The sequence below is a fragment of the Oratosquilla oratoria genome, chromosome 39 (assembly GCF_046742065.1).
Source record: "Oratosquilla oratoria isolate Oo_2021 chromosome 39, ASM4674206v1, whole genome shotgun sequence".
Classification (NCBI taxonomy): domain Eukaryota; kingdom Metazoa; phylum Arthropoda; class Malacostraca; order Stomatopoda; family Squillidae; genus Oratosquilla; species Oratosquilla oratoria.
This window is the reverse complement of record NC_134815.1, coordinates 7,020,269-7,047,768: the sequence shown is the minus strand read 5'-3', so window position 1 is coordinate 7,047,768 and position 27,500 is coordinate 7,020,269. Positions and strand designations below refer to the sequence as shown.

Below are 27,500 nucleotides of genomic sequence, written 5' to 3'. Positions count from 1 at the left end.
TGTTTGGAAGAGATGATAGTGAAATGTGGAGAGGATCTATGGGAAAATGTATTACTTGACATGACTATAGAACATACAATGACACAATGGGTAAAAACACTAGATTTAGAAATAATGAAGAAACGTCAAGACTAGATTTATTATTTACATCAGAACCTGAAACTGAAATTGTGGATAAAATTGAATACAAGACACCAACTGGGAAGAGTGACTATATATTACTTGAGTTAAAACTAAAGGAGGGAATATATATAGAGAAATAAGAAATACAGAAAAGGAAGACTGATGTATAGTAAAACAGACTGAGAAACTTAAGACATTTTTTCTTAAATTGTGTTGGAAAAAATTCTACAATGAAGAAACATAAGTGGAAGAAAAATGGATGATTCTGATGGAAATATATAATGAAGGAGTGGATAAATATGTCCCAAAGCAAAAACAGAAAAAGGTGTATATTAAGTGCTGGTTTAACAGAAGGTGCAGGAAACTGAAAGATAGAGATAAAGCTTGGAAAAGATGGAAAAAAGACAAACAACCTAGAAAGTGGCAAATATATATTAATCAAAGGAATGAATATGTAACAATATGCAGGGAGGAAAAAAGAAACTATGAAAAAGACATAATAGAACAATGTAAGGATGAACCAAAACTATTCTATGGATATGTGAACAGTAAACTAAAAAACAAACCAGGAAATAGTAAAAATATGCCAAGGTAATACAGAATACACAGAACATACAGAGATGGCTAAAGTCATGACCAAACACTTCAAGTTGGTTTTCACTAGTGAAAATGTACAATATCGGGATGAAGGGTGAGAAGTCAACCCCCCCCCCCATGAGGGAAATAATAGTACCGTATTTTCCGGCGTATAGTGCGCGATTTTTTCCGTTGGAAGGACCTAAAAATGGGGGGTGCGCATTATCCGGTGGTGCGCATTATCTACGGCCTACGATAAAAATTCTGCGGCTGTGTGTGTAATTTTTTCACAACGTGACGATGTTGACCATCACAAAGTCGGGACGGCACACTTCTCCGTGATATTCCGTGAGAACAAGAAGAACAGCCATGGTGACATGAAAGAATACACCAGCATGGGCTACCGTATATAAATATTTGGTACAGGTAGGTATCTATCGAATCTTATTTTTCATGTCTAAATAGGCCTAAACACCATGAAACATGATCAATATTCATGATATTTGCCCATGTTCACAGCATCCTAGTTTGAATTCTTTATGTTGGCTTTGTTGCTTCACTTTATGTATGGTACAAATTCCGTTGCAGCCGTTCATAAACTCATGTCAAACACCTGACTACACCCTCTTTCGGGAGTTATATTAACTAAACGTCACCTCGATGAGAGACTGTCCTATTTCACCACTGTCATTGCGGGTTCAAAGCTAAAACGAAGCAGTCTGTAGTTCGTTTCAGTATTTAATAAAAAATGGTAAAGACGAATTATTTCCTCAAGATATAAAATGAAAATTTTCTGTAAAATTCCCGAAATTTTTCTGTATATTTTACTTTCAATAAACTTTTTTTTAGATCATATTTCCTAAAAAATATTTAAGCTACAAAGTAATAAGGGACCAACGCACAACATGAGTCATATACCGGTACATGTAGTTCCTACGTTTTCTCAGTTGTGTCCTGATTGATGCCTAAACTGACACTTAATTTAGTGACAAATTAACAGATTTCCCAGCGGTGGCTCTAGCCAATGAAAAATAATTCTTCATGTAACCTCGTTCATATGATGTGAATACCGAGGTAAAACTGCGTTATAGACAAATGCAATCGGGCATGCGCGTTATACGTCGGTGCGCGCTATTTGTGTACCGAGATAACGAAATGCATGGGTGCGCATTATAACCCGATGCGCATTATAAGCCGGAAAATACGGTAATACAATAAGAAATAATGGACCAAATTATGAACCTTGATGTCATGAAATCACACAGCCCAGATGGAATCACAAACTAGATACTAAAAGAATGTAAAGAAGAACTAATAGACAAAATATATAACATAATGAGTTGCCCAAAAAGAAGGAAAAATACCAGAAGACTGGAAAAATGCTGATATCCAGTGGCATAACTAGAGTGTGTGCTGCCCAGGGCAGCCCTTGAGTTTGGTGCCCCCAGGTCCCCACAAAAAATACAGAGGAGTTGATGGGGGGGGGTAGCCAAGCAGGTATCAAGGCATGCTCATTTGTTCAGCAAGGGATGACAGTTATTACAATGGGGTGACACACTCCAGTTTTCATTAAAATCAGTATATACTCAGTTCCACCTATTTCCACTTCACTCTTTTCTGGGAGATCTTTTGAAGTATTGTGTCAGTTAGTCCTAGTGTAACATGGTTTGACTTTTCTGGAAGTTGCATTTTATCTACTGTCACTGGTGGAAAAGGGTCATTTCTGTGAGTTGCACTATTTTACCTAGTTGTATTATATGGGAAGGGGAGCTATGCTTGTGGTGACCTGTTTTTGTATCTCGCAAGATCAAGTTTGTTCTTAAATTGTTGTATTGTGTTTGCACACACTATTTCTTCATCCAATTTGTTCCATATATCTATCACTGTGTGGGAGGCTGTTCTTTTTTAGGTCTCTTCTGTAGTTATCCTTTTTGAGTTTCATTGCATGTACTCTTGTTTTTCCTCTGTCCTGTTTTAATAGGTCCTCTCTATCAAGGCATTCTTTTCCTTTCATAATTCTGCAGATGGTTATTAGGTCCCCTCGTTCTCTTCTTTGTCCCAGGGTTGCAGTCAAGTACCTTAGTAAATACCAAGAAAATATTTGTTAAACACCTCACTTATTTTTTCCTCCAATTCTATCATGACATTTTTGTCATTTTGAATTAGGCCTATCCTTTCCTTATTTTTTGTTCTGTAGAGATGAAAGAAGCCCTTTGGGTTGGATCTCACTTGTCTGGCAACCTTAATTTCATAGTTATAGTTACATTTCACTCTGTGTGTATTCTTTTTAGCCAGTCTTGCCATATCATTATATTTGGATTTAAGGTGTGTTTCCCCATTTTTTTTATTCTTACATAAAGTCCTCTTTTCATTCCAATCTCATGTTTCAGCCTGTCCATCATCCATTTGGGAGTATTACTAATCTTTCATATTGACTTGAGGGGAATAAATTCATTTTGTGCTCACAATGTACCACTCTCTAGCTATCTAACACAAGAAGGAATTAATTTAAAATCTTCTGGGGGCACTACTTTTTTGTGTCATTATCCATAGCTACCCCTGACCTCAGAGGGCAGGAGGCTTCAGTTTTGTAGTCCTCCACCATTGGCTTGTAAATCTCCTGCAACTAAATATTTCTGTAAGTTACTTATCAATTTCAATTTACTTAGAAGGTGGGCACTGTGGCCCTAGCTATGATGTGGCTTGGCGCCATACCCACATCCTTTGTGTCAGTGACGTATCATTAAGAATAACAACTATTTCTGTATTTCCACTATACAAAGCACTGCATTGAGTTCTTGTCACCACTATAAAGTCTAGGGGTTGAATGAGAGTGTAATAACAGTCAATAAGTCCTTTGACTACCTTTACTAGGCCCTTGCAGTCAGGCAACAAACTAATAACAAAACAACATAGTCTCTGACAACCCAACAACAAGCTTACCCAGTTGCAGCAGGATTACAAAGCACTACCATTTCCAAGTATCATTTCTTTTCATAAAGTAGCACACATACTTATTCTGCGATCCAAAGTCAAAATGAAGGTAATAAATACAATATTCCAATTCAAGATGAAGGTAAGAAATGCAGCCTTTTAATTTAAGATTGCCATTAATAAAAATGGCTTTTCTATTTCTTTTCATAAAGTAGCACACTTACTTATTCTATAATTTTTTTAAATACTATATTACTATACTATGAGTCATAGTATAGTAATATAGTATTTATGACCGCCTGTTAATGCTAAGAAAACCAAAGAAAGAACTCATCTTCAGTATGAATAGGTATAATGGTATAGTTTGCCAAGAGGAACATGGCTATGGGGATGGTGTAGAAGCTCCCAATATCTGCACAATTTCATGCATATTGCAAGCTTTATGATGCTGAAAAAAGTATGTGGTACATTAACATTTTGCAGTTGAGAAGTCTTTCTAGATCTGAATAAAATCATCTTGCATAAGTTAAAATTGCATCATCAAAATAACCACCTGACTGGAGAGGGCTGACCTAAACATTTTCTTACCTCTGCAGCTGAGAGATTTATCTACAAGTGAATGATATATCTGGTTTGTCAGAACAGTCATGAAAGTCAGCACCAGACTAGAAAGGTTTGATAGATTTTCTTTTTTATAAATTCTAAACAATTTCAGTTGATTCTCAATGAGATGACAAATAATTCATCCAATGGACGCCACTATACTGAAAGAATTCAATGTTAAAAGACATGTAAAAATATGTCTCTGGGTTGCAGAATGTTGAAAACAAGTATTGTACCTGCACATGTAGTGAATGGGCAGTTGAGCTTGTAGCTGTCGGGTCAGCCCCTTGAAAGGTCTAATGAGGCTTGCCATCTTGAAGAGCGGCTCTAGAGGAAGAAGAATTATTGTGTTATTACTCTTTCTTTCCAGTGACCAACTCATTTCTTAAGAGAAAAAAAAAAAAAAAAAGTATTGTACACATTCCCTAAAGGTGTGGATACTCCCATTTCTTGTTTTGTTGTGCTCCATGGATGTTTTGGTGTCCTACAAATCCCACTTTAACTGGAGGTGGCATGTTGAGAACATTATTCATATTTATGAAATATAATTAGACATCCAGAATAACCATGCCATAAACAAATGTACCAAACTATCACCTTTCTAAGGCAGAGCCATGCAGACAGATTTTTCAAATCTAAGTTAGAACAAAAATTAATTTTATGTGCAGATGCATTCACCAATATTTTTTCACAAGTTTCATAGTAATAACTAAAGGATACAATTACCGGGTATATCTTATGGAAGGAAGACACTTAAAACCCAAATTTGCCTGATGCACATAAACAGTCTGTTTACTGATGAAAAGCTTAGGATGAGTGGAGAAGGTTTTTCCCCTCAGAGTAATATCACCTGGTGGCCATTGGAACAAATCATCAAATTGTAGAATGAAATGAGGCATGTAATTATGCTAGATATGGAATGTCTCAGCCTTGTACTGTGGAAGGGACTTTTCCCTAACCAAAGTAAAATTGTTTAATCGTATCAAGATTACACAATTAAACCATAAAATTAAGAGAGGCACATGTAATGTTCAAGATTCTTGAACATATTTCTTGGAAAATGAACCTGTTACAAAGTGAAAGAGGAGAAAGACTTGGGAGTGTTGATAAAAGACAACCTGTTGTAATGCAGAGTTTTCTGTCTGTTATGTATATTTGTTAGGTTTATGTAACACATCCAGAATCAATTCAAATGTAGCTCTAACTAGATGTAGGCTGCCTATGTGACTTTTTTCCCTCAGCGACAAGACCCCTCTCTCCACCTCTCCCACACCCTTCAGGTTTCTGAGTGATAAGCCATGCTCGGTGGTGGTAATGTCCTGGTAAGAATACCAAGATGGGTCAACACCTTCAGCATTTACCAAAATTTCTGCATTCATGCAGATAGTTATAAGACAGTTTCCATGACACCAGTTATAGATATACCGGTATTGCTATAAATATCACAATTGAGTTAAATCAGCTAAGGTATGTAGAAGATTAAGTCATGATCAGAATGAGGACCGGACTTCAGTCAGGATATATAATGTGGCCGGGAAGGGGCAAATGGTCATTACAACTATGTATTTCCCCTTGAGCAAGTTAGTGAACTTTCATCTCTAGTGTTTTTTTTTTTCTCCTTTCTCTATGTATATATTGGGATATACATGAAATAATGTAACATAGTATTCTTAGGGATAATAGTTATGAGTGTGATTACAACTATGTACTCACCCTCAAGCAGACGGAGAGGCAAGGCCTAACTCCAGGTTCCATACATCACACATGTTTAGATTTAGGGTTTAGGGGAAGTGGATAAATGCAGTGTGACCTACATTACTCACTGCAGTTCAGGTGTAAATTAGGGATAAGTAAAGGAAGAGACTGGAAGTTGCCCATTTAAGATTTTTTTTTTTTAATGGCCAGAGGAATGCTGGAATAATCAAACCAATGTACTATTTCTCATACCATTACTACCACAAAAGTTTAATCAGGTATTAGTATTTATTGCTTGAATTACTGAACAGAAAGAAAAAATAAAGATTTAAAATATACTACCTAAAATAAAACTACCATTACACTGTCACCCGACAGACATATCAGCAGGATTGTGGGAGAGATATATGGACTACTGCAGAAGATTAAATTGGTCCACTACATGGATGAAGGGATGACGAAATCATTGAAACCCTGATATGTCCAACACTTGAATGTGTCAGTTGTACAGTCCCCAAATAGAGTGGAAGATGTAAGCAAGATCAAGAGAATATAAAGGGCTGCAACTAAACTGATCCCCAGCCAGGCAGATAAACCATACAAGGAAAGACGTACTGCCAGGTCTGCCAACTTTGAAAGATCAAAGAGAAAGAGGTGATATGATTACAGTATTCAGGTCACTAAAGGGGATAGATTGCACTGACAGAAGAGATCTGATTAAAGATGGGAGGGCTTTAAGGGGTCATGGAACTAAATTAATAAAGACCACATGTCTCAAGGATGTGAAGAAATACAGTTTTCCATATAGATACATATACATACACACTGAATGGTTCCCAGTGATCAATTAATATCTTTTTCAACCACAAATCACTTTTAATTCCATGCCAACGCAATCGAGACTGAGAGTCGCTCGAAGGAGGCATCCGTTGGAAATTGAAACGTGGACAAGCCAAGGATTCAAACCCAGCTAACCCGTGTTGGTTTACGTCACTGTAACTTTGTTACGGGTTAGCTGGGTTCGAATCCTCGGCTCATCCACGTTTCAATTTCCAACGGATGCCTCCTTCGAGCAACTCTCAGTCTTGATTGCAATGGCATGGAATTAAAAGTGATTTGTGGTTGAAAAAGATATAGATACATATGTGGAATAGCTTTGAAGGCGATATAGCCCAAGTTCAAACAATACACGAGTTCAAATCTTAATATGATACCTGGAAACCAAGGATATGGATTAAGTTGGAACTGTACATGAATTTGAGTTTAGGCATGTTGGAAAATTAGAGAATAGGAGACGGGACCTAATGGTCATTCCTCCTTTCCTGTATACTACTATTAGGTAAATACTGATAGAGGGAATAGGAATGTACAGATCATGGGATTCTGTATCACTGACCACCCAAAATTGAATAGGAACCCCTGAAATACCTCTAAGTTCCATAAAATCCTTTTTTTTTTTTCCCTTAATTTCCCAAATTTGTTTTATCCATTTTGCTTCCAAAATTATATTTTATTCTGAATGTACAACTACAGCAACTATATAAAACACACAAGTCTTTCTGTTATGTTTATTTTGTTAATGCAGAATTAATCTATAGTAAATCTTGGATAACAACATTGGTGAACACAAATTCCCTCCCATAGGAAATTACATTCTTTATGCATTTTTGTTCGTGCCGAATCCAAACGTATTTTGAGTAGTTATCAGTATCTTTATTTTTTTTTCACAGAATATTCCCATACTGTGTGGGTTATAGGAGAAAGGTAGTGAGGTGTTTAGATGTTTATTAGAAGACGGACCGTTGCAGTGTGCGGGGACGGTGTGTGCGTGGCTCCCGTGTTTTTTTGGGGGTTTTATCGCGCGGGGGGAGTGCAAAAGGAGGGGATAGGTTTCCAATTGACTCGTGAATGGATAATCTAAGCATGGCTCACAGATGCAGTGACTAGCTGAGCCGGTGGCAGCTACAATTAGGAAAACAAATTTGAAATTCGAAAGGAAGAATCGAAACGCCCGAGGCCGTGCTTGTTTACAAGTTGAACAAGGGTGCCAGTGTGGCAGTGTTTGAGGGGTCATAAACCACCAACCCCTCCTTCCCCCTCCCCCCAAACACACCTCGCACGCCGAGTAAACGGCTTTGGACGACTAGACCTCCTCCTCCTCCTCCCTGCTCTCCCCTCGTCCAAGTCTCCTCCTTCTTCTCCTTCTTGTTCCTCCCCCTCCTCCTTCTCCTCCCTCCTTCGTATCCTTCTCTTTCTGATCTTATTTCCTTCTCTTTCTTCTCCTTCCGATTTTATTCCCGAACTTTTAATCATCCTGACTTTACTGCTCATCGTGGTAAAGGCAGAAAGGATAAACCTGGCACAGAGAAGTAATCTTAAATGACTTGTTTAATCCCTGAGTGGGGCCGAAGTGTTGTTGCGAGTACGCGTGTTTAAGTGTCTCCAGTTCGAGTTCGCAATCGGTGCCGTGAATAGTGTTTACAGGTGAAAATTTACGACATGGCGTCAGGGATGACCGGTATGCTGTTAGCCATGCTGGGAGCGGTCTTGCTGATTAACGTAGCTGCAAGTGGTCAAACTTTATGCGTTGCAGTGGCATTCCTGGTTACCCTCCGCTCCTCTCTAACATTGGGGTGAGAAACAGAAGCTCTAGGATCTCCTTTAACCACCATATTCTGTGTCAATTCCTTCCCCCGCCTACGTCAACAACAGAAGGCAGAAAGTGGCGTCGGATTCGATTAGCTAAACAAAGGGGAGTTCTCGTATAATACCGAAGAGTCCAAGCTTCTGGTGTCCTACGCCCTCCTTCTCTGTGGTGATATACATCCTTGTCCTGGCCCAGCTGCAACGAGAGTCCCAAAACACCCATATGTAAGCTGTCTAAAAGGAGTCCGTCGCAATAGCAGAGCCATCAGCTGCAAATCATGTGGGGAATGGACTCATATAAAGTGTTGTGGAATTTCTCTCGAAATCTACAATGCTGCCTTGGTGAATGAGGACATTCTCCACTTCACTTCCAATGGGTGTACACTCAAAGAACTACCAGGACCCCCCATGTCCGATGGTGAGGTTGACCTTTCACCTGTTAACTCCGATCGCTGTGCCTCGCCCCCAGTCAACACCTGGGGATGATTTCAACTGCTTCAACAAGCGGGGCCTCCACTTCGTGCACTTGAATGCCAGTAGCCTTCTACCTAAGATAGACGAGTTCCGTCTACTAGCGCGGCAGGGGCAGTTCCGTCTACTAGCGCTGACCAGGGCAGCAGTCATCGGTGACACCGAAACTTGGCTAGACAGTACCATCTTCGACTTGGAAATTGCGATTCCGGGTTATAGTGTTGTGCGTAATGATAGAAAGAGGACCGGAGGAGGGGTATTAACTTACATTTGCAGTGATTTAGAGTTCAACCCCCGTACAGACCTTATGAGTAACGATGGGCTCGAAGCTGTGTGGGTAGAAATATTGTTACCTAAATCGCATCCCATCTTATGCGGGGTCTGTTACAGACCACCGAAACAGATGTCCTTCTACAGCGCATTAGAATCTATCTGTTTCAATCGGGTCAATATGCATCACCAAGATATTATTATCCTAGGTGATCTTAATACGAATCTGGCAAGTACAAATAATAACCTTAAGGCAATGAGAGATTTGCGAAAATCTCATGGCCTGACAACTGATTGACGAGCCTACTAGAATAATAGGTACATCCAGGTCCATCATAAATCTTATCCTGGTCTCCGATTGTAATAAGATAACGCAGGCCGGTGCTTGTGATTATGGTCTTAATGGCAACAAGCTCATATATTATACTAGGAAAGCTAGGAAGACGATTTTCAACAAGCACAACACAGTGAAGCTTCGTTCTATGAAGCATTACCCACGGGAACATTTTGTAGATGAACTGGGTAGGACAGACTGGTCGCCAGTGGTCTAATTTTAAGTACACATTTCTTACTATTACAGACAGAGTAGCGCCTCTCAAAGAGATACGAATAAAACAGAGGACGGAACCATGGATGACTAACGAAGTACTGGGTTTAATTAGAGATAGAGACAGATTTATTGCTAGATTTAGGAAAAGTGGAAATCAGGAGGACTATAATGGCTTTCTGTACTATAGGAATTAGGTGAAATATTAGAAGGAAAAAGCCAAAGCTGATTATTGTACTAACATGGTGCACCAGAACAAACACGATCCAAGGAAACTTTGGCAAACACTGAAGACCCTAGAAGTGCACACAAAGCCTAGTAACAAAGTAGACAGGATAGGACTCATGATAAACGGCGAGCTTAACTCTGATAGGAACACCATAGCCAACCACTTCAACTCCTTTTTCATAACCACAGCCACTAAACTCGTAAAATCCCTCCCAACGGGTTCTGGGAAGTTTGGGCTGGGGTACGTTCAGGAGTACTATAAAGTCAAGTCCACAAAGTGTTTCAAACTACATAAAACCACTCAAAAAGAAGTGTTTAAATTACTGGCTAGCATAAGTGCCAATAAGGCTACAGGGTTAGACGACATTCCTGCGAGGTTTGTTAAGGATGGAGCCACAATTATAACTCCCCCAATAATCCACATAATAAATTTGTCTATCAGTTCAGGATTTATCCCAAGCGACATGAAAAGGGCTCAGGTAACACCTCTTTATAAGAAAAACGCAAAAACTGAGGCAGGTAACTACAGGCCTGTTTCAATTCTAGGTATTATTTCCAAGGTTTTGGAACGTGTCGTATACAATCAGTTAGATACCTACCCCAGGGAGCGTAATCTACTATACGGCATGGAATCTGGTTTTAGAACGAATTACTCAACAGACACCAGCTTAATATATCTTTACGATATGATAAAACAGGAATACGACAGAGGTAACTACACGGGTTTAGTCTTGTTGGATCTACAAAAGGCCTTTGACACAGTGGACCATGATATTTTATATATATATATAAAAAAAAAAATCAGGCATTAGGAGTGGCGAACATTGGCTGGTTCAAGTCCTACCTTACAGGTCGCAAACAACTTGTACAGGTAAATGGAACCTGCTCAGATGACAGAGGGATAACTTGTGGTGTACAACAAGGTTCAATTCTAGGACCGCTACTGTTCCTGGTCTATATCAACGACATGCCAGGTGCGGTGAACTTAAGTTACTGCTATTTGCAGACGACTCCGCACTAATTGTCTCAGGTAGGGACCCAGTTGAAGTAGAGGAGAAACTGAGTGTCGAACTGTCATCCGTCCAGGACTGGCTCAGTGATAATAGGCTGTCTTTACACCTCGGTAAAACGGAAAGTATTGTCTTCGCATCAAAACCCAACCTCAGGAAACACAGCGATGTACAGGTCAGATGTGGGGTTAATGTCTGAGTCAAAACAAGAGGTAACCTATCTTGGAATACCCTTAGATTAGTCCCTCTCAGGGAATGCCATAACGGATAAGATTGTATCCAAGTGTTCACATAGTCAAATTTTTGTACAGAGAAGCCAGAAATTTTGATTTGGAAACAAAGAAGCTTCTGGTCTCAGCCTTGTTACAACATCACTTTGATTACGCTTGTAGCTCTTGGTACAGTAGTCTGAGCAGAAAAAACAGTCTCGGCTACAGGTTACACAAAATAAGATAATTAGATTCATGCTAAATTTACCTGCTGTAAAATATCATGTCCAGCAGCTGAAACTAAACCAGGTTTACACTGTCGTTCATAATTCTGCTCCCTCATATGTGAGCAGTGATTTTACGTTATCGGCTGAGAACTGAACCCGGAACAGTCAAGAGTCTTTTACTGTATCTCATGCAGGTCCCTTCACCAAAAACAGTTTTCACTTCACAGGTGCTCAACTATGGAACTCGCTAACTGTGTCCATTAAGAAGTCAAATAGCAAGGTTACCTCCAAGAAAAAAGTCAAGGGTTACTATATGTCTCAGCTATGGACAGAGAAGCCTTGATTTTATGTACTACTAGCTTAGTGAGGGATACCTGACTCCATGACTCCTGACTCCATCATAAATCTTATCCTGGTCTCCGGTTGTAATAAGATAACGCAGGCCAGTACTTGTGATTATGGTCTTAGTGGCAACAAGCATGCGTACATGCTTTTTGTGTTATCCATCCAAATCTGCGTTCACTCATAACTGTTCTGACCTCCCCCCCCCGTTTTTTTTTTTTGTCCTTCAGAAGTTTAGTTTAGTATGACCTCCCCCCCCCCCGTTTTTTTTTTTTCTTCAAAATTTTAGTTTAGTGTATCAATGTTTGATGTTACAAATTGGTTTCCTCCTTTGTTTTGCTAGTCATAGTACGGTATATGTCTCAGGTAGGGTCCGAGAACAGTTATGATCTGACCTTTTTCCTCGTTTTCCTTGTTGTTTTACTCATACAAGTACTGGTCCCCTGTACCCTACTTCTGGTTCTTCAGGTTATAATGTACTACTCTCTAGTGCTCATACTAACTGCCCACTCCGTCCTGAGATTCAGGTAAAATGTTAGAATTAATTAATAGGTGACCCTAGCTGCAGTGTAGCATTCACTATAGCATGTTGATACAGCTGTAGAATAATGTATTATATCATTAATGGCACTACTCTGATATAGTACTCACTCATACATGTTGATACAGCTGTAGAATAATGTATATCATTAATGGTACTAATCTGATATAGTACTCACTTATACCGTTCTGTTACAATTTAACATTATTTTGTTGTTCCTTTGCTTAATGCAATGTTCCTTTTTGTGATGGTGCTCAATTTTTGGTCTCAATATCCTATGTGCACGAGCATTTTAGTAATATTAGCAAAACTATAATAATGTATATGTGTTATATGTGTACTGACTGGTATTACTCATGATTGTCTCTGGTCCCCACCCCCTGCGTATGTTGTCTGTGTGATTTAGTGTAGAATAACAACCTGATGAGGACCACAATGGAAATAAGCGTACATGCTTTTTGTGTTATCCTCGGCAATTTGCAATTATTATTCCGAACTGTGTGTTCTTGTCATTATTTGCACTTCATGTACATAGATTCATTGCCAAATAAAGTCTATTTATCTAACTCCCTAGGTACAGCGAGGCAGCAGGACGTCTAGCTCCTGGCTTGTCTCCGACTGCCTTGTGACGCCAGTTATGTGGTCGGAAGGTGGGGGTTGCCATACACCCCTACACTCCCCCCCCCCATTACACAAAACGTCCGCAACGGGTGATGTAATGACAAAACAAAATACATACAATGTAAGGCATGTTAAAGTGAACAGATGCAGGGGTAAGAAGATAAACATTGAACCTGTGTTATATGAGTGAGTGGCGTTCAGTGTGGCATCTGCAGGGAGGCGTTGCCCAACACAGTCAAACTTGTGACAAGGTACTTGTCTGGCTTTCTACGAACATATTTGTCACATAGGTCAATTAACATTTTCAGGGATTTATCAAAGTTTGATTTTGGATTTTTGTTGTTTAAAAGTTCTTTGCAGTCAACAAGCTTCATTCAAACCAATCCAATTTGCCTTGTAAAAGTTTAGACTCTCAAAACCACTTTTGCATTTATTAATAATATGTTGCTTTCTGTTATCTATTGTCCAGTTACTTTCAACAAACACAATGTTGTGATCAGATATCAGGGTGGGGGTATCTATTTTATCTATACCATCATTATTTGTCCATAACAAATCTAGTATGTTATTGCCCCCAGGTTGGTGTTTTTATCACTTGTGACCAGTAGAATGAACTTGTTAGTTTTAGCCACAGTTTCAATTGTGCATTAGTCCTACTCCTATTTGGAACCCTTGGATCCAACGAGTCCCAATTGACATTTGGGAAATTGAAATCACCCAATACCACAGCTCTGTCTGCTCGTGACCTCAGCTCAGTCTGCTCGTGACCTCAGCTAGAGAGCTCGTTTTACTGCAGACACCAGCAAGCGAATACCTGTGAAATTCATATCCGAATAGTGTTAAGTGATTGTGTTGTGTTTTTGTAATTGTATACACATAGCGTTACACAGTTACAGATATAATATAAAGTGTAGTGTTCTATTTAATTCAAAACAGTATTCTGTTACTGTACTTCAAAGGTAGGAGAAATAGTATTAGGTAAGCAGAGTGAGCTTCGTGTACTTAATTTATTAGAGACTGCCTTTTTTTTTTTTTTGTATTTTCCCTTTGCCGTTTGTATTGCTAAAGGAGGAGCGAAATGGCTTGTGAAGGTTGTGTGAACTTGGAGGACCGTCTCAGGATGTGTGAGGAGGAAATTCGTCTTCTCAGAAATGCGCTCTGTGAGAGGAGTGAATCCTCCCCACAACCCAAGGAGCATTCCTCTTCTTCCCCTTCTGCCACTGCCGTGAGCGAGTGGCGCTCTGTGGGGTCCCGTTTGTCGAGTCTGCGTTAGGTAGGCGTGTGCCCTGTGGAGCAACCGCTGGCTCTAGCCAATCGTTTTGCTCTGCTGGAGGATGAAGTGGCTCAAAATCAGGAGTTCTTGGTGGTGGGGGACTCCATGGTGCGAGGCTATGACGACATCCTGCAGCGGAAGACTAAACGAAGTTGCAAGCTTGTATGTCAACGGGCCGTGGGATTGCCGATTGTACACAGTCCATCAGGGAGCAAGGACGGACGAACACGGTTAGTTCATACGGGAAGTAACGATGTAGGTAGGGTGAGATCAGAGGAACTTGTTCGAAATTACAAGGTCCTTCAGGAGATGAAGGATCGTGGGAGCCGACACGTAGTCTGTGGGATCCTCCCAAGGATCTACGCAGGCTCGTGTTGGAACAGTAGAGACAGGGATCAATGATAGGATATCGCAATTGTGCACACAATTGGGATACCACTTTCTTGATCCTTGGTATCTCTTTTCTGGGCGTCATGGCCTTTACGCTTCTGATGGGATCCACCTTACCCGCAGAGGCAAAGATGTTCTTACAAACCTCATTGTGGGAGTCTGTAATAAACTAGTTCCTTTTTTGGGGTAGAAGCCCAAATGGAAGGGGAAATAGAGGGTACTTGGGAAAACAGAGTAGAGTATAGCATTAATGTAGAACAATATGGCAGTATAGGACAAAATATAATTTTAGGATATAATGTCGGTAGAGGACTAAAAGTTGCATTAGGATGTAATGTCAAAGGACAAAATGTCACGATGGGATGTTATGACAGTGGAGGACAAAATATCACGAAGGGATGTAATGATAGTGAACAAAATATCACGATGGGATGTAATGATAATGTAGGAGAAAATATCACGGTAGGATATAATGTCAGTGGAGGACAAAATATAATTTTAGGAAGGGATGCCGGGCAGAATGTTAATGAAGGCTAAAATATCACGATGGGATGTAATGACAGTGAAAGACAAAAGATCACGATGGGATGTAATTATAGTGGAGGAAAAAATATCACGGTAGGATATAATGTCACTGGAGGACAAAATATAATTTTAGGAAGGGATGCCGGACGGAATGTCAATGAACGACGGGAGGCCGGTGTGAATCGCGGTGACGTAGGGGGACAAAATGTACAAAAGAGATCGGATGACCGTGAGCGATCAGATGTCCGTGATGGGGGAAATGTTAATTTTGATGGGAGAAATGTTAATGAGGCATTGAATGTCAATGAAGGACCAAATAATAATATAGAGCAAGGTGTTAATAAAAAAAAATTATAGTGTAAGACATGATATTGAAACTCAAAATGTGTCAAAAAGAAATAATCATGAGTTTCTTAAAACCATGTACTTTAATGCTCGTAGTATTAGGAGCAAATTTCAAGAAATACAGGCGTATGTCAAAAGCGAAAATCTCGATATGATAGGAATAACCGAGACATGGTTAAATGGTACAGAGTTCGAACCTGAATTTAATATTGAGGGATTTACACTTTCATCAGGATAGAAACCACAAGAAAGGTGGGGGTGTTCTGTTGTACGTTAAAAACAATATCCATGCTTGTGTTTTAGAGAAAGTGAAACAGGATGCATATGATAGTTTGTGGGTTGAGTTAACCCAAACAAATGGACAAAAACTGAATGTAGTTGTAATATATAGGCCCAAGACATTATCATTAGCAGATGACGAACTGTTATTTCAAGAACTGTCTAGTTTCTGCAACCGGGATTTATTGATAATGGGTGATTTCAATTTTACTGACATTGATTGGATGACCCTTTAACATGGCCATATAGGGTAGTCGCTTGATTGATTTTCTTGGTGACAATTACTTAATTCAGCATGTAAAAGAGACCACAAGATATGGAAACTTACTCGATCTATTGATCACTAGCCGCGAAAGCATGGTAACTGATGTAGAAGTCGGTGAAACTGTTTCAAATAGCGATCACAACTTAGTTAGATTCAAACTACTAATTTTTTTTAGAATAAATACTTGTGTTTCTAAAATACCCGATTTCAGTAAAGCTCAGTTCATAGGACTACGTCAGGAGCTTCAGCTTACAGATTGGTAGGCATGGGAAATATTTCAAAATACGCTCACTAAGATGATTCATACTTACAATCCTTTTAAGGACAGACGTCCCCCAAATCAGGCTCGCCCAAAGTGGCTCGACAAAGAAACTGAAAAAAGTATTGCTAAAAAGAGACAAGCTTATAAGAAATATAAGTGCTCGGATGCATCTAATGACTATGAAAGTTATAAATCAATATAGAGAGATTTAAAAATGACAATAATAAAAAAAGAAAATAACAATACTAAATGAATATCGCTGATAAATCCAAAGAGAATCCCAAAAATATTCTATAGTTACATTAGAGATAAAGAGGTTGTCAACTTGAATATTCAAATGAAGGAATGTGTAATATTGGAATGTGTAATATTTAAAACAATTATTTTAGCTCGGTATTCGTACACGAAACACCTCAAAGTGAGCTCCAAACTGAAACCTGTGAAAAGTCTAGGGTAAACTTACTCACTAAGGTATATATATATGTATGTATGAATATATATATATATATATATATATATATATATATATATATAAATTGAAATGTGTATGGAGAAACTCAAAGTTAATTAAACACCAGGGCCTGACGGTTGGCATCCAAGAATCTTTAGGAAATGAAAAATGAGATTGTTGTTCCATTAGAAATTATTTTCAAGAAATCCATCATATTCGAGAAGTCTCAAGAGAATGGAAGCTAGCTAACGTTACTCCCATATTCAAAAAAGGTGACAAAAAGAAACCAAATAACTATAGGCCTATAAGTTTGACTTCAACCGTAGGAAAAATAATGGAAACTATCATCAGAGATATTATCGAACATCATTCAGAAAGTAACCGTATGATAAATGATAGCCAGTGTGGTTTCAGACGGAAACGTTCTTGCGTGACTAACTTACTCGAATTCTACAACACAGTTATCTCGAATTATGACAAAAGAAACAATATAGATTTAATATATCTAGACTTTGCAAAAGCTTTTGATACCGTCCCCCATGAAAGACTACTTACTAAATTAGCTTCACACGGAATAAGGGATAGCCTATTAAGTTGGACTAGTAATTGGTTGAATGATGGAAAACAGAGTTGTTTTAAATGGAAAAACTTCTAGATGGAAAAATGTTACAAGTGGAGTTCCTCAGGGTTCCATTCTTGGGCAATTTCTATTCATAGTATACATGATATAAACTATGGACTAAAACCTACTGTTTCCAAATATTTGCTGATGATACAAAATTGTGCGGAATGGCAAATAATCACTTAAACCAATTAGATATTCAAGATTTAGATAAATTACAGCAACGGTCTGAAAAGCGGCTAATGAAATTTAACACAAATAAATGTAAGTACGATTACAAGTTATTTGGAAATTCCTTAACAAAAGTGAATAGTGAAAAAGATCTCGACGTAATTATCAGTAACGATCTCAAATCATCCAAGCAGTGTATTTCAGCCTTTGAGAAAGAAAATAAGATTCTAGGACTGATTGTGCGATCTTTTGATTTCAAAAGTCCATCACTCATTAACAAGCTATATAAATCGTTAGCTCGTTCACATTTGAAATATGCTGTTTCCGTATGGTCACCGAATCTCATTAAAGACATTGACAGACTGGAAAAATGTACAACGGCGAGCCACAAAACTGATTCCAAATATCAAAAATAAATCATACGAAAATCGACTAAAACATGTGAATCTGTTTTCCCTAAAAAAACGTAGACTCAGAGGTGACTTGATACAGGTCTTTAAAATTCTAAAGGGAATTTACAAAATCAAGTGATTTTTTTTTCACATTGAATGAGAATCAGACAAGAAACAATGGTCTCAAACTGTCCGGAAATAGATTAAATTTGGAAGTGGGTAGAAACAACTTCGCCAACCGTGTAGTTAATGAATGGAATAAACTCACTGCACAGGTAGTGCAATGTAGTTCAGTTCGAAGCTTTAAAAATAATTTAGATAAACACCCAAAGCATGATGCTGTAATGATTATTATTTATTTTATATTTGTTTTTGTTTTATCATTTGTCTGTTTGATTCTCAGTTATTATTAGTTATATGTCAATTTATCATTATTTATTATTTAGGCTACCTGTTTGTTTATTATTTAACTATACCTATGCATTTATTTATGTATTTTATTTGTTATTTACATTATTATAGTTTTTATTTATTAATTTATTATTTCTTTTTTTCGTATCCGACCTAGATATGGACCAAAAGGTCTCCTGTCGGCATGCTCCGCCTTTGTAATCCTTTGCCTTTGTAATTCAGGCAATGCAGTGGGTTGCTCTACTATTTTACTTTTTATATTTTCACATAAATAAATAAAATAGCATCTCTAGTATCTGGAGGGTGGTATATAACTGAGACTCAACTTCACTACCAGTGCTTCACAAACACTATTCGAGTATCTTAGTAATACCTCAAAACCTATGTTATCTTGCACATGAGAGACACACCCCCAAGGGACCTGCCAGATCTATCTGCCCTAATTGGGACAGCCTTTTAACTGAATTTCTTCTGAACTAAATTCTTCCTGTGTGTTTCAGTTATTACAATGAAAGCTGTTTGGTCATTTGTAAGATCACTCAAGAAACTTATTTTGCTTTTGTCAGTTCCACTTTTATTTAAAATCCTACGAATATCTAAAAATATCAAGTTTATGTACATCACACATTCTGATTGTTTTGGTTTTAATAGTTCACATTCATGTTCAGTTGTGGTATCTGATTCACAATTGATTGTCTTTGATGATGCTGAGCTAATTGTATAGGAACAGTTGGTCCCAGCTGCCTCATTGGGTTTAGCACAACCTGTTGCAGTGTTTGGTGCTGCAATGACATTTGGTGTTGTATTATATTCACTGTGGCCATTAACTCCTTCAGAGCACCAAAAAAAGATTATTTTACATTTCCTTGCTTCACCCCATTACATTCTCTGTTAACATGTTGATCTCTATTAACGGCTTGATCCCTATTAACAGTAGACTCCTGGCTTGGAGTTTCACAAGTGCTACTATTTCTGTTCTGTTTACTACATCCACGGTAAGCCCTCACGGAAGTTCGGAGGGTTGCCAGAACCATATTAACATAATATTTACAAGGGTTGCCATATGAAGAATATTCGGAAGGCGGGTCGTGTCGGTCGAGACGTCGGCCGATCGGTTGCAGGTGGCTGACCTGAGAGACATAGCTGGGCTATTGTTCAAGACAGCGTTCTTGACCTGAGCGCAGAGAATCTTTTGTTATCAAAGGGTACTGTCAAGAAAGGTCGGCTGGCTCGGTCACCGAAAACAATGGGAGCCCCTTGGGACGGTAGTCTTGTCGTTTAAAGTACCACGCTACTCCATATGTGTGCGTGCGTGTGCACGTTAGTATTGAAGGGAGACACAGCTATTAAGATGCACAAGTCATCGAAGTGTTGCACATGTTGACTATAACATATATATATATATATATATATATATATACATATATATATATATATACATCTACACTGAATATATATATATATATATATATATATATATATATATATAATCTCATGAAGAATCGTCACCCAAGATTCGGTAGGGTGACAATTCTTCATGTGGGCTATCCTAGTGTGACAGTTCATCCTGGGTTTACAATTCTTTGGTTGTTCAAGTTGATGACAGTAAGCATGACCCTCATTCAACTTAACCTAATATTTATTCCACTGTTGACATTTGGCGTACTGGGGTGACAATTCTTCAAGTGGGACCTCATGGGGTGAAGATTCTTCATGCGGGCGTTCTGGGGTGACAAATCTTCATGTGACTCTATATATATATATATATACATATATATATATATACATATATATATATATACATATATATATATATATATACTTATATATATACATATATATATATACATATATATATATACATACATATATATATATATATAAATATACATATATATACATATATATACATACATATATTACATATATATATATACATATATATATACATACATATATGTATATATATACATATATATATACATACATATATATATATATATATATATATATATATATATATATATATATTTATGGACAAAATAAAGGAAACACCTAACATTTTGGCATCATAATCTTTGAACATGTTTTAAACAATCAAAACTTGACATATTTTATGTTTTTTGTATATTATTGTTGCTATTTGAAATGTTTATCTATTTTTTTTTTCAGATATTAAAAGAAATTGGTCCGACCCCATAAAAATGGCAGACCTCTCGGACTTTAAAAGAGGCCAAATTGTTGGCGCTCGTAAGCCAGGCGCTAATATAATGAAAATTGCTGATTTGCTTTGTGTTTCAAGAGGTACTGTCTCAAAAGTAATGACTGCCTTTGAAAGAGAAGGAAAAACGTCCTCAGCAAAGCACAGGTCTGGCCGAAAGTTGAAGTTATCTGAGAGAGACCGTCGGACTCTAAATCGAATTGTTAGAAAGGATCGTAAGACCACGGCATCTAAAATCACTGCAGAGCTCAATGAACACCTACAGAACCCAGTTTCACAAAAAACTGTTCGTCGGGAGCTGCACAAATTTGGATTCCACGGAAGAGCTGCAATTAGAAAACCTCTGCTCTCAAAGACAAATGTTTCAAAGCGTTTAGAGTGGTGTAGAAACCACCAGAATTGGTCCCTCGAGCAGTGGAAAAATGTGATTTTCTCTGACGAATCATCGTTTTCCTTATTTCCGACCTCCGGCCGAGTGTACGTTTGGAGATAGCCGAAAGAAGCGTTTCATCCAGACTGCGGGGTTCTGTGATGATCTGGGGTGCTATTTCTTGGAAATCCGCCGGGCCAATGATTTCCCTTCATGGAAGAATTAACAGCCGAGACTATTTAGGAATTTTGGGCGACCAAGTTCATCCTATGGTTCAAGAACTGTAATGCCGCAATCCATACAGCTAGAATTGTTAAAGAATGGCATAAGGAACATTCTAATGAAGTTGAGCATCTCATCTGGCCACCACAATCCCCAGACCTCAACATTATTGCGTCTTTATGGTCGATTTTAGAGAATCAAGTAGGAAGTCTATTTCCGCCGCCATCATCTCTAAAAAAAAACTGTTTTTTTTTTCATTATTAACTGAAGAATGGGTTAAAATTCCTTTGGAAACAATTCACAATTTGTATGAATCAATACCTCGGAGAATTGAGGCTGTAATTGCCGCAGATGGTGGACCTACACCATATCATAATATATTTTGTTGATTTTTCAAGGTGTTTCCATTATTTTGTCCAACCCCTGTATATATATATATATATATATATATATATATATATATATATATGTATATATGTATTCACCTAGTTGTATTTACCTAGTTGTATTTTACGGGAAGGGGAGCTATGCTCGTGGGTCCCGTCTTCATATCTCATTTTATCTAAACTATTTTTAAATTCATGTATTGTTTTTGCACACACCACTTTCTCATCTAACTTGTTCCAACTGTCTATTACTCTGTGAGGAAAGCTGTTCTTTTTCAAATCTCTTCTATAGCTGTCTTTTTTTATTTTCTTTCCGTGTCCTCTTGTATTTCTGTCATCCCATTTTATCAGATTCTCTCTATCAGTAATTTCTATGCCTTTCATGATTCTGTAAATAGCTATCAAATCTCCTCTCTCTCTTCTTTGCTCTAGTGTCTGTAGTTCAAGTTTTTCTAGTCTCTCTTCATATGATAGTTTTGAGAGTGTTGGTGCCAATGTTGTAATTGCTCTTTGTATTCTTTCAAGTTTTTTTTATACATTTTTTTGTACTTGGTGACCATATCGTTGCTGCATATTCCAATCTTGGTCTTATCAGGGTGATTAGGATTTTTTTTCACCATTTCTTCATCCAGGTATGTAAATGCAACTTTGATTGTTCTTATTAAATTATAAGTTTCTAAAAAAATCTTATTTATATGTTTCTCAGGACATATTATTCATAACAATGACTCCCAGGTCCTTCTCATTTTCTACTTTTTTTATTCCTTCTTCTCCCAATTTATATACTCCTGTTATTCTGTTTTTGCTTTTTCCAAATTCCATTATACTACACTTTTTTGTATTGAACTCCATCTCCCACTTCCTACTCCATTCCTGTACTTTATTTAGATCTCTCTGTAGTGATTCACAATCTTCTTCAGTTTTCACTCTTTTCAGTAGTTTTGCATCATCTGCAAAGAAGCTCATATAGCTTTCAATTCCTTCATCCATATCATTAATATATATAGCAAACATTATTGGGGCCAGAACTGTTCCTTGCAGAACACCGCTTATTACTTCATCCCATTTTGAGTGCTAGTCTCTTATCACTACTCTCATTTTTCTTTCTTGCAAAAAGTCCTCCATCCAATTTAGTAGTTTGCCCTGTATTCCTCCTTCAGTTTCTAATTTCTTAAGCAACTTCTTATGTGGTACTTTGTCAAAACCTTTCTTTAGGTGTAGAAATGCACAGTCCGCCCATCCATCTCTTTCTTGTATTATATCTATTAGCCTTGAATAGAAACATATTAAATTGGTGACGCATGATCGTCCTTGTCTGAATCCAAATTGCCTTGGATTTAACACTTTTTTCTAAATATTTTACCCATCTACTTTTGATAATTCTTTCACAAATTTTTGCTATTCTACTTGTTAGAGAGACTGGTCTATAGTTGGTAGGTTCTTTATTTCCTCTTTTATATATAGGTACTATATTTGTTTTTTCCAATCTTCTGGAACTTTTCCTTCTTTCAAGGAACTGTTTAGTATGCTATGTATTTTGTCTGCCAGTTCATTCCTGCATTCTTTCAGTATCCAGTTTGCTATTTCATCTGGTCCATGCGATTTTCTGACATCTAGATTACTCAAGTGTGTTAATATTTCATTCTTTGTTACTTCTATTTCTTCCATAGGGGGGACTTTCTCTTTCCATTCGTTCTCTTCAGGTTGTATGTTCTCCCTTGTAAACACCGATTTAAAATGTTTGTTCATAATTTCCGCCATTTTCATTTCCTCGGTGTATTCAACTCCCTCTTGTCTTAATTTCTCCAAGTCTTGTTTGTTTTTCAGTTTATTGTTTACAAATCTGTAGAATAGTTTTGGTTGATCTTTAAACTTTCCTATGACATCTTTTTCATATTTTCTCTTTTCCTCTCTGCACGTTTGTACATATTCATTTCTATAACAGGTATATATTGTCCATTTTTCAGGTCTTCTGTCTTTTTTCCATCTGGTCCAGGCTTTGTCTCTTTTGTCTTTTAACTCCCTACAGCTTTTGTTGTACCAGCATTTTACATATTCTTTTTCTTGTTTTTGTCTTGGGACATACTTTTCCACTCCTTTTTTGTAAATTTTTGTCAAAATATTCCATTTCTCTACTACTGTTGTTTCTTCTTTGTATATTTCTTCCCAGTTTTCCTTTTGAAAGAATTCTCTTATTTTATCAAAGTTTGTTTTTTCATACATCATTCTTCCTTTTCTATATTGTTCATTTCTTTTCATATATTTTTCTTCATTAAGTTCCAATTCAATCAATATGTGGTCACTTTTACTTATTGGTGTTTTATATTCAATTTTGTCCACTATTCTAGGTTCAGATGTAATTATTAGGTCTAGTCTCGATGGCTCTTCTTCATTTCTATACCTAGTGTTCTGTATCCATTGTGTCATTGTATGGTCAGTAACCATCTCAAGTAGAGCGTTTCCCCATGAGCCGTCTCCACCCTTTACTGTCATTTCTTCCCAGCAGATTTCTTTGCAATTAAAGTCGCCCATCATAACTATTTTTCCTCCCTCTTCCATTATCTTGTTTAATGCTATCTTTGTGTCCTCTAACATACTTTTATGTTCACTCTCTTCCCATGAGGCTGTTTTTGGGGGCACATAATTTATCACAAACTTTCTGTTCTTCTTATCTCTGTCTTCTACCATCATTATCATCTCTACTGTATTCTTTCCATATGTGACACACTTCACGTTTATATCCTTCTTAGTCAGGAACATAACTCCACCCCCTTCCTTTTTCACTCTGTTTCTAATCCAATAATTATATGCATCATGTCCTACACTGTTGGGTGGTAGTGGACCTTTTAATTTTGTTTCTACAATTCCCATTATGTCTGGTTCTTTTTCCTTCAAATAATCATTCAGCTCATTCAATCCTGTTATTAATTCATCTATATTTGTGCAAGACACTCTTAGTTTTCTGCCACTTCCATTGTGTTCTCTGTTTCCCTTTTGTTTTTCTCTTGTATGTCGACTTTCTTTAGTTTCATATTCACTACTCTCCAATAGAATCTCTCTTTTTCTGACTCCGTTCTTTTTCTCGTTTTTTTCTTAGCTTCAGGTCTTTTCTGTTTTTCTTCCTCTCTTTCCTCTTTATTAATTTCCCTTTTTATCCATACATTTTTATATTGTTCACTTGTTGCTAGTTTCCCTGTTTTGGATAAGATATTCTCTGCCGTCGTTTGTGACTTGAATTTAATCTTAATTGGTCTGGTCCTATCTGTGCTATACTTTCCAAGTCTAAATTTCTCTTCGATTTGCTTCATAATTTCTGGTTCATCTTCCTGAACTGATTCTAGTAATTGGCTTACTTTTTCATTTTCCTCTTTGATTCTTGTGGTTCTATCTGGGTTGTATTTTTCTTCCATTCCTAATATAATTATACATTTCTTCTTGTCTGCTAAATATCTTACTATATTCTCCTTTTGTCTCATCACTTTAATAACCGAGTCTTCAGTATGATCTTTCAATTGTTGTTTGACTATGTCAGTGAATGAAACTTTATTGTCTTCTTGGGTTGCTTTCCAATTCTTAGCTTCTTTAGTTATGGCCTCCCTGTTTTCTTTACTATTCCTCTTCAATTCCTCATTCTCCACCTTTACTTTTCTTAACTGTCTTTTTAGGTCTTCTATTTCATCAGTTAAGTTTTTGTTCGCCTTCTCTAGTTCTTCCAATTTTTCAAACCTAACTTCCCAGTTGTCAGACATTTGTTGAAGTTTTTCCTCCAGTTTTGTCTGTCGGGGGAGGTTGGTATCCGCCGCCCTTTCATTAAATCCTTTGAAATTATCATCCTCACCTTCCATTGTACTATTCTTATCTATGTTTCTGATCTTTACATTTTTATTAGTCATTTCGTCGTCACTCAGTTGGTCGGGGGGCCGTTTTTTGATGTTTACATTTCGTCTGTCTGCCTGGGCCAAGTCTTCTCCTTCCTCATTTCCTTCCATTTCCCTCAGCAATCGCTCCCCTTCTCATCTTTCCCTACTTTCCCACTACCCCACGAGCAATTTCCCCCCACCCTGCAAATACAATAGGTACTTCCTTTGCTTTCGAATCCTCTATTTTTTCTTCAGAACGTCTTCTACGCCGTCCGTTCACTGAAGTGTGTGTGTGTGTGTGTGTGTGTGTGTGTGTGTGTGTGTGTGTGTGTGTGTGTGTGTGTGTGTGTGTTCACCACCACCATTCACCATGGTCTTTGGATCATGACAGCTATTTCCCTCCCAGAAGAGAGCTCAGTGCTCGTATGACCGATCTATGGGTAATGCTGTGATCTTACACGCACACACACCCCTAACTCCTTGCCCACGAGAGTTGGAGTAACGACTCGAAGTGCAGCGATATTGAAATTATTTCAGCCCTGGGTAGGATTCGAACCAGGCCCAACGTAGTGATAGTCGGCGCCTCTACCAACCGCGACACCGTGTGTGTTTGTGTGTGTATTTACCTAGTTGTATTACACGTTAAGGGAGTTATGCTCGTGGTGACCCGTCTTTGTATCTCTCAGAATCAAGTTTTTTCTTAAAATCTTGGATAGTGTTTGCACACACGGTTTCTTTGTCCAATTTGTTCCAAGTATCTATCACTTTATGTGGGAAGCTATTTTTTCAGATCTCTTCTGTAATTATCTTTTAGGTTTTTTTTTCGTGTCCTCTTGTTTTTCCATTGTCCCATTTCAATAAGTCATTCTTATACAAGATTTCCATTCCCTTCATAAATCTATAGATAGTAAGTATCCTCTTTCCCTTCTTTGTTCCAGAGTTGGTAATTCTAATTTGGACAGTCTTTGTTCATATGTCATTTTGGAAAGAGTTGGTGCCAGTTTTGTTGTTGCTCTTTGTATTATAACTTCTTTATATTCTTTTTGGTACTGGGTGTCCATAGTGTTGCTGCGTACTCGAGTTTTGGTCTTAATAGTGTAGTTATTTTTTCTTTTTATCATTTCCTCGTCCAAATAGGCAAATGCCACTTTTATTGACCTCAATAAATTGTAGGTTTCTCCGACTATTTTACTAATATGCTTATCCGGTGTCATGTCTTTGCTGATCATCATTCCAAGGTCTTTTTCAGAACTTACTTTTTTTACCTCTTCTTCACCTTATCTCTCGATATTTTGTTTTTATATTTTCCAAATTCCATTACACTACATTTCTCGATATTGAATTTCACTTCCCACTTTTGAGTCCATTTCCAGATCTTGTTGTAATGAGTTGCACTCCTCCGTTCTTACTTTCTTTAGTATTTTTGCGTCTTCTGCAAAGAAATTCATATAACACTCTACTCCTTCGTCCATGTCATTTATGTATATAGCAAACATGATCGGGGCCAATACTGATCCCTGCGGGACACCACTTATCATTTCTTCCCAATTTGTCTCTACTACTCTCATTTTTCTCCCAGTCGGGAAGTCTTTCATCCATTCCAATTTCCCTCTGATGCCACCTATTGATTCTATTTTCCTTATTAGTTTATTGTGTGGTACCTTATCAAATGCCTTTTGTAGGTCCAGAAAGGCACAGTCTGCCCAACCATCTCTCTCTTGTATTATGTCTATTAATCTTGAATAGAAGCAGATCAAGTTTGTTGTACATGATCTTCCTTGTCTGAATCCAAATTGATTTGGATTCAGTATAGTTTTTTCTTCCAAATGTTTAACCCATCTATTTTTGACGACCTTTTCGCAAATTTTTGCTACTGTGCTTGTCAGGGAGACCGGTCTGTAATTTGATGGGTCTTCCTTGTTTCCTCCCTTATAAATTGGTACAATGTTTGCCTTCTTCCAGTCCTGTGGCACTTTTCCTTTTTCAAGTGAGAATTTAATTATATTGTATAT

At 37.6% G+C, this 27,500-nt stretch overlaps 1 protein-coding gene across 1 annotated transcript in view; it reads right to left on the bottom strand.

Moving 5' to 3' along the window:
- Positions 1–27,500, bottom strand: part of LOC143020268 (putative 4-coumarate--CoA ligase 3) — a 343,617-nt gene that overhangs the window by 89,504 nt on the left and 226,613 nt on the right. Inside the window, exon 3 of the mRNA XM_076176492.1 lies at positions 4,473–4,563. Within this exon, the coding sequence (XP_076032607.1) occupies positions 4,473–4,563 (91 nt within the window). The remainder of the gene's footprint in view (positions 1–4,472; positions 4,564–27,500) is intronic.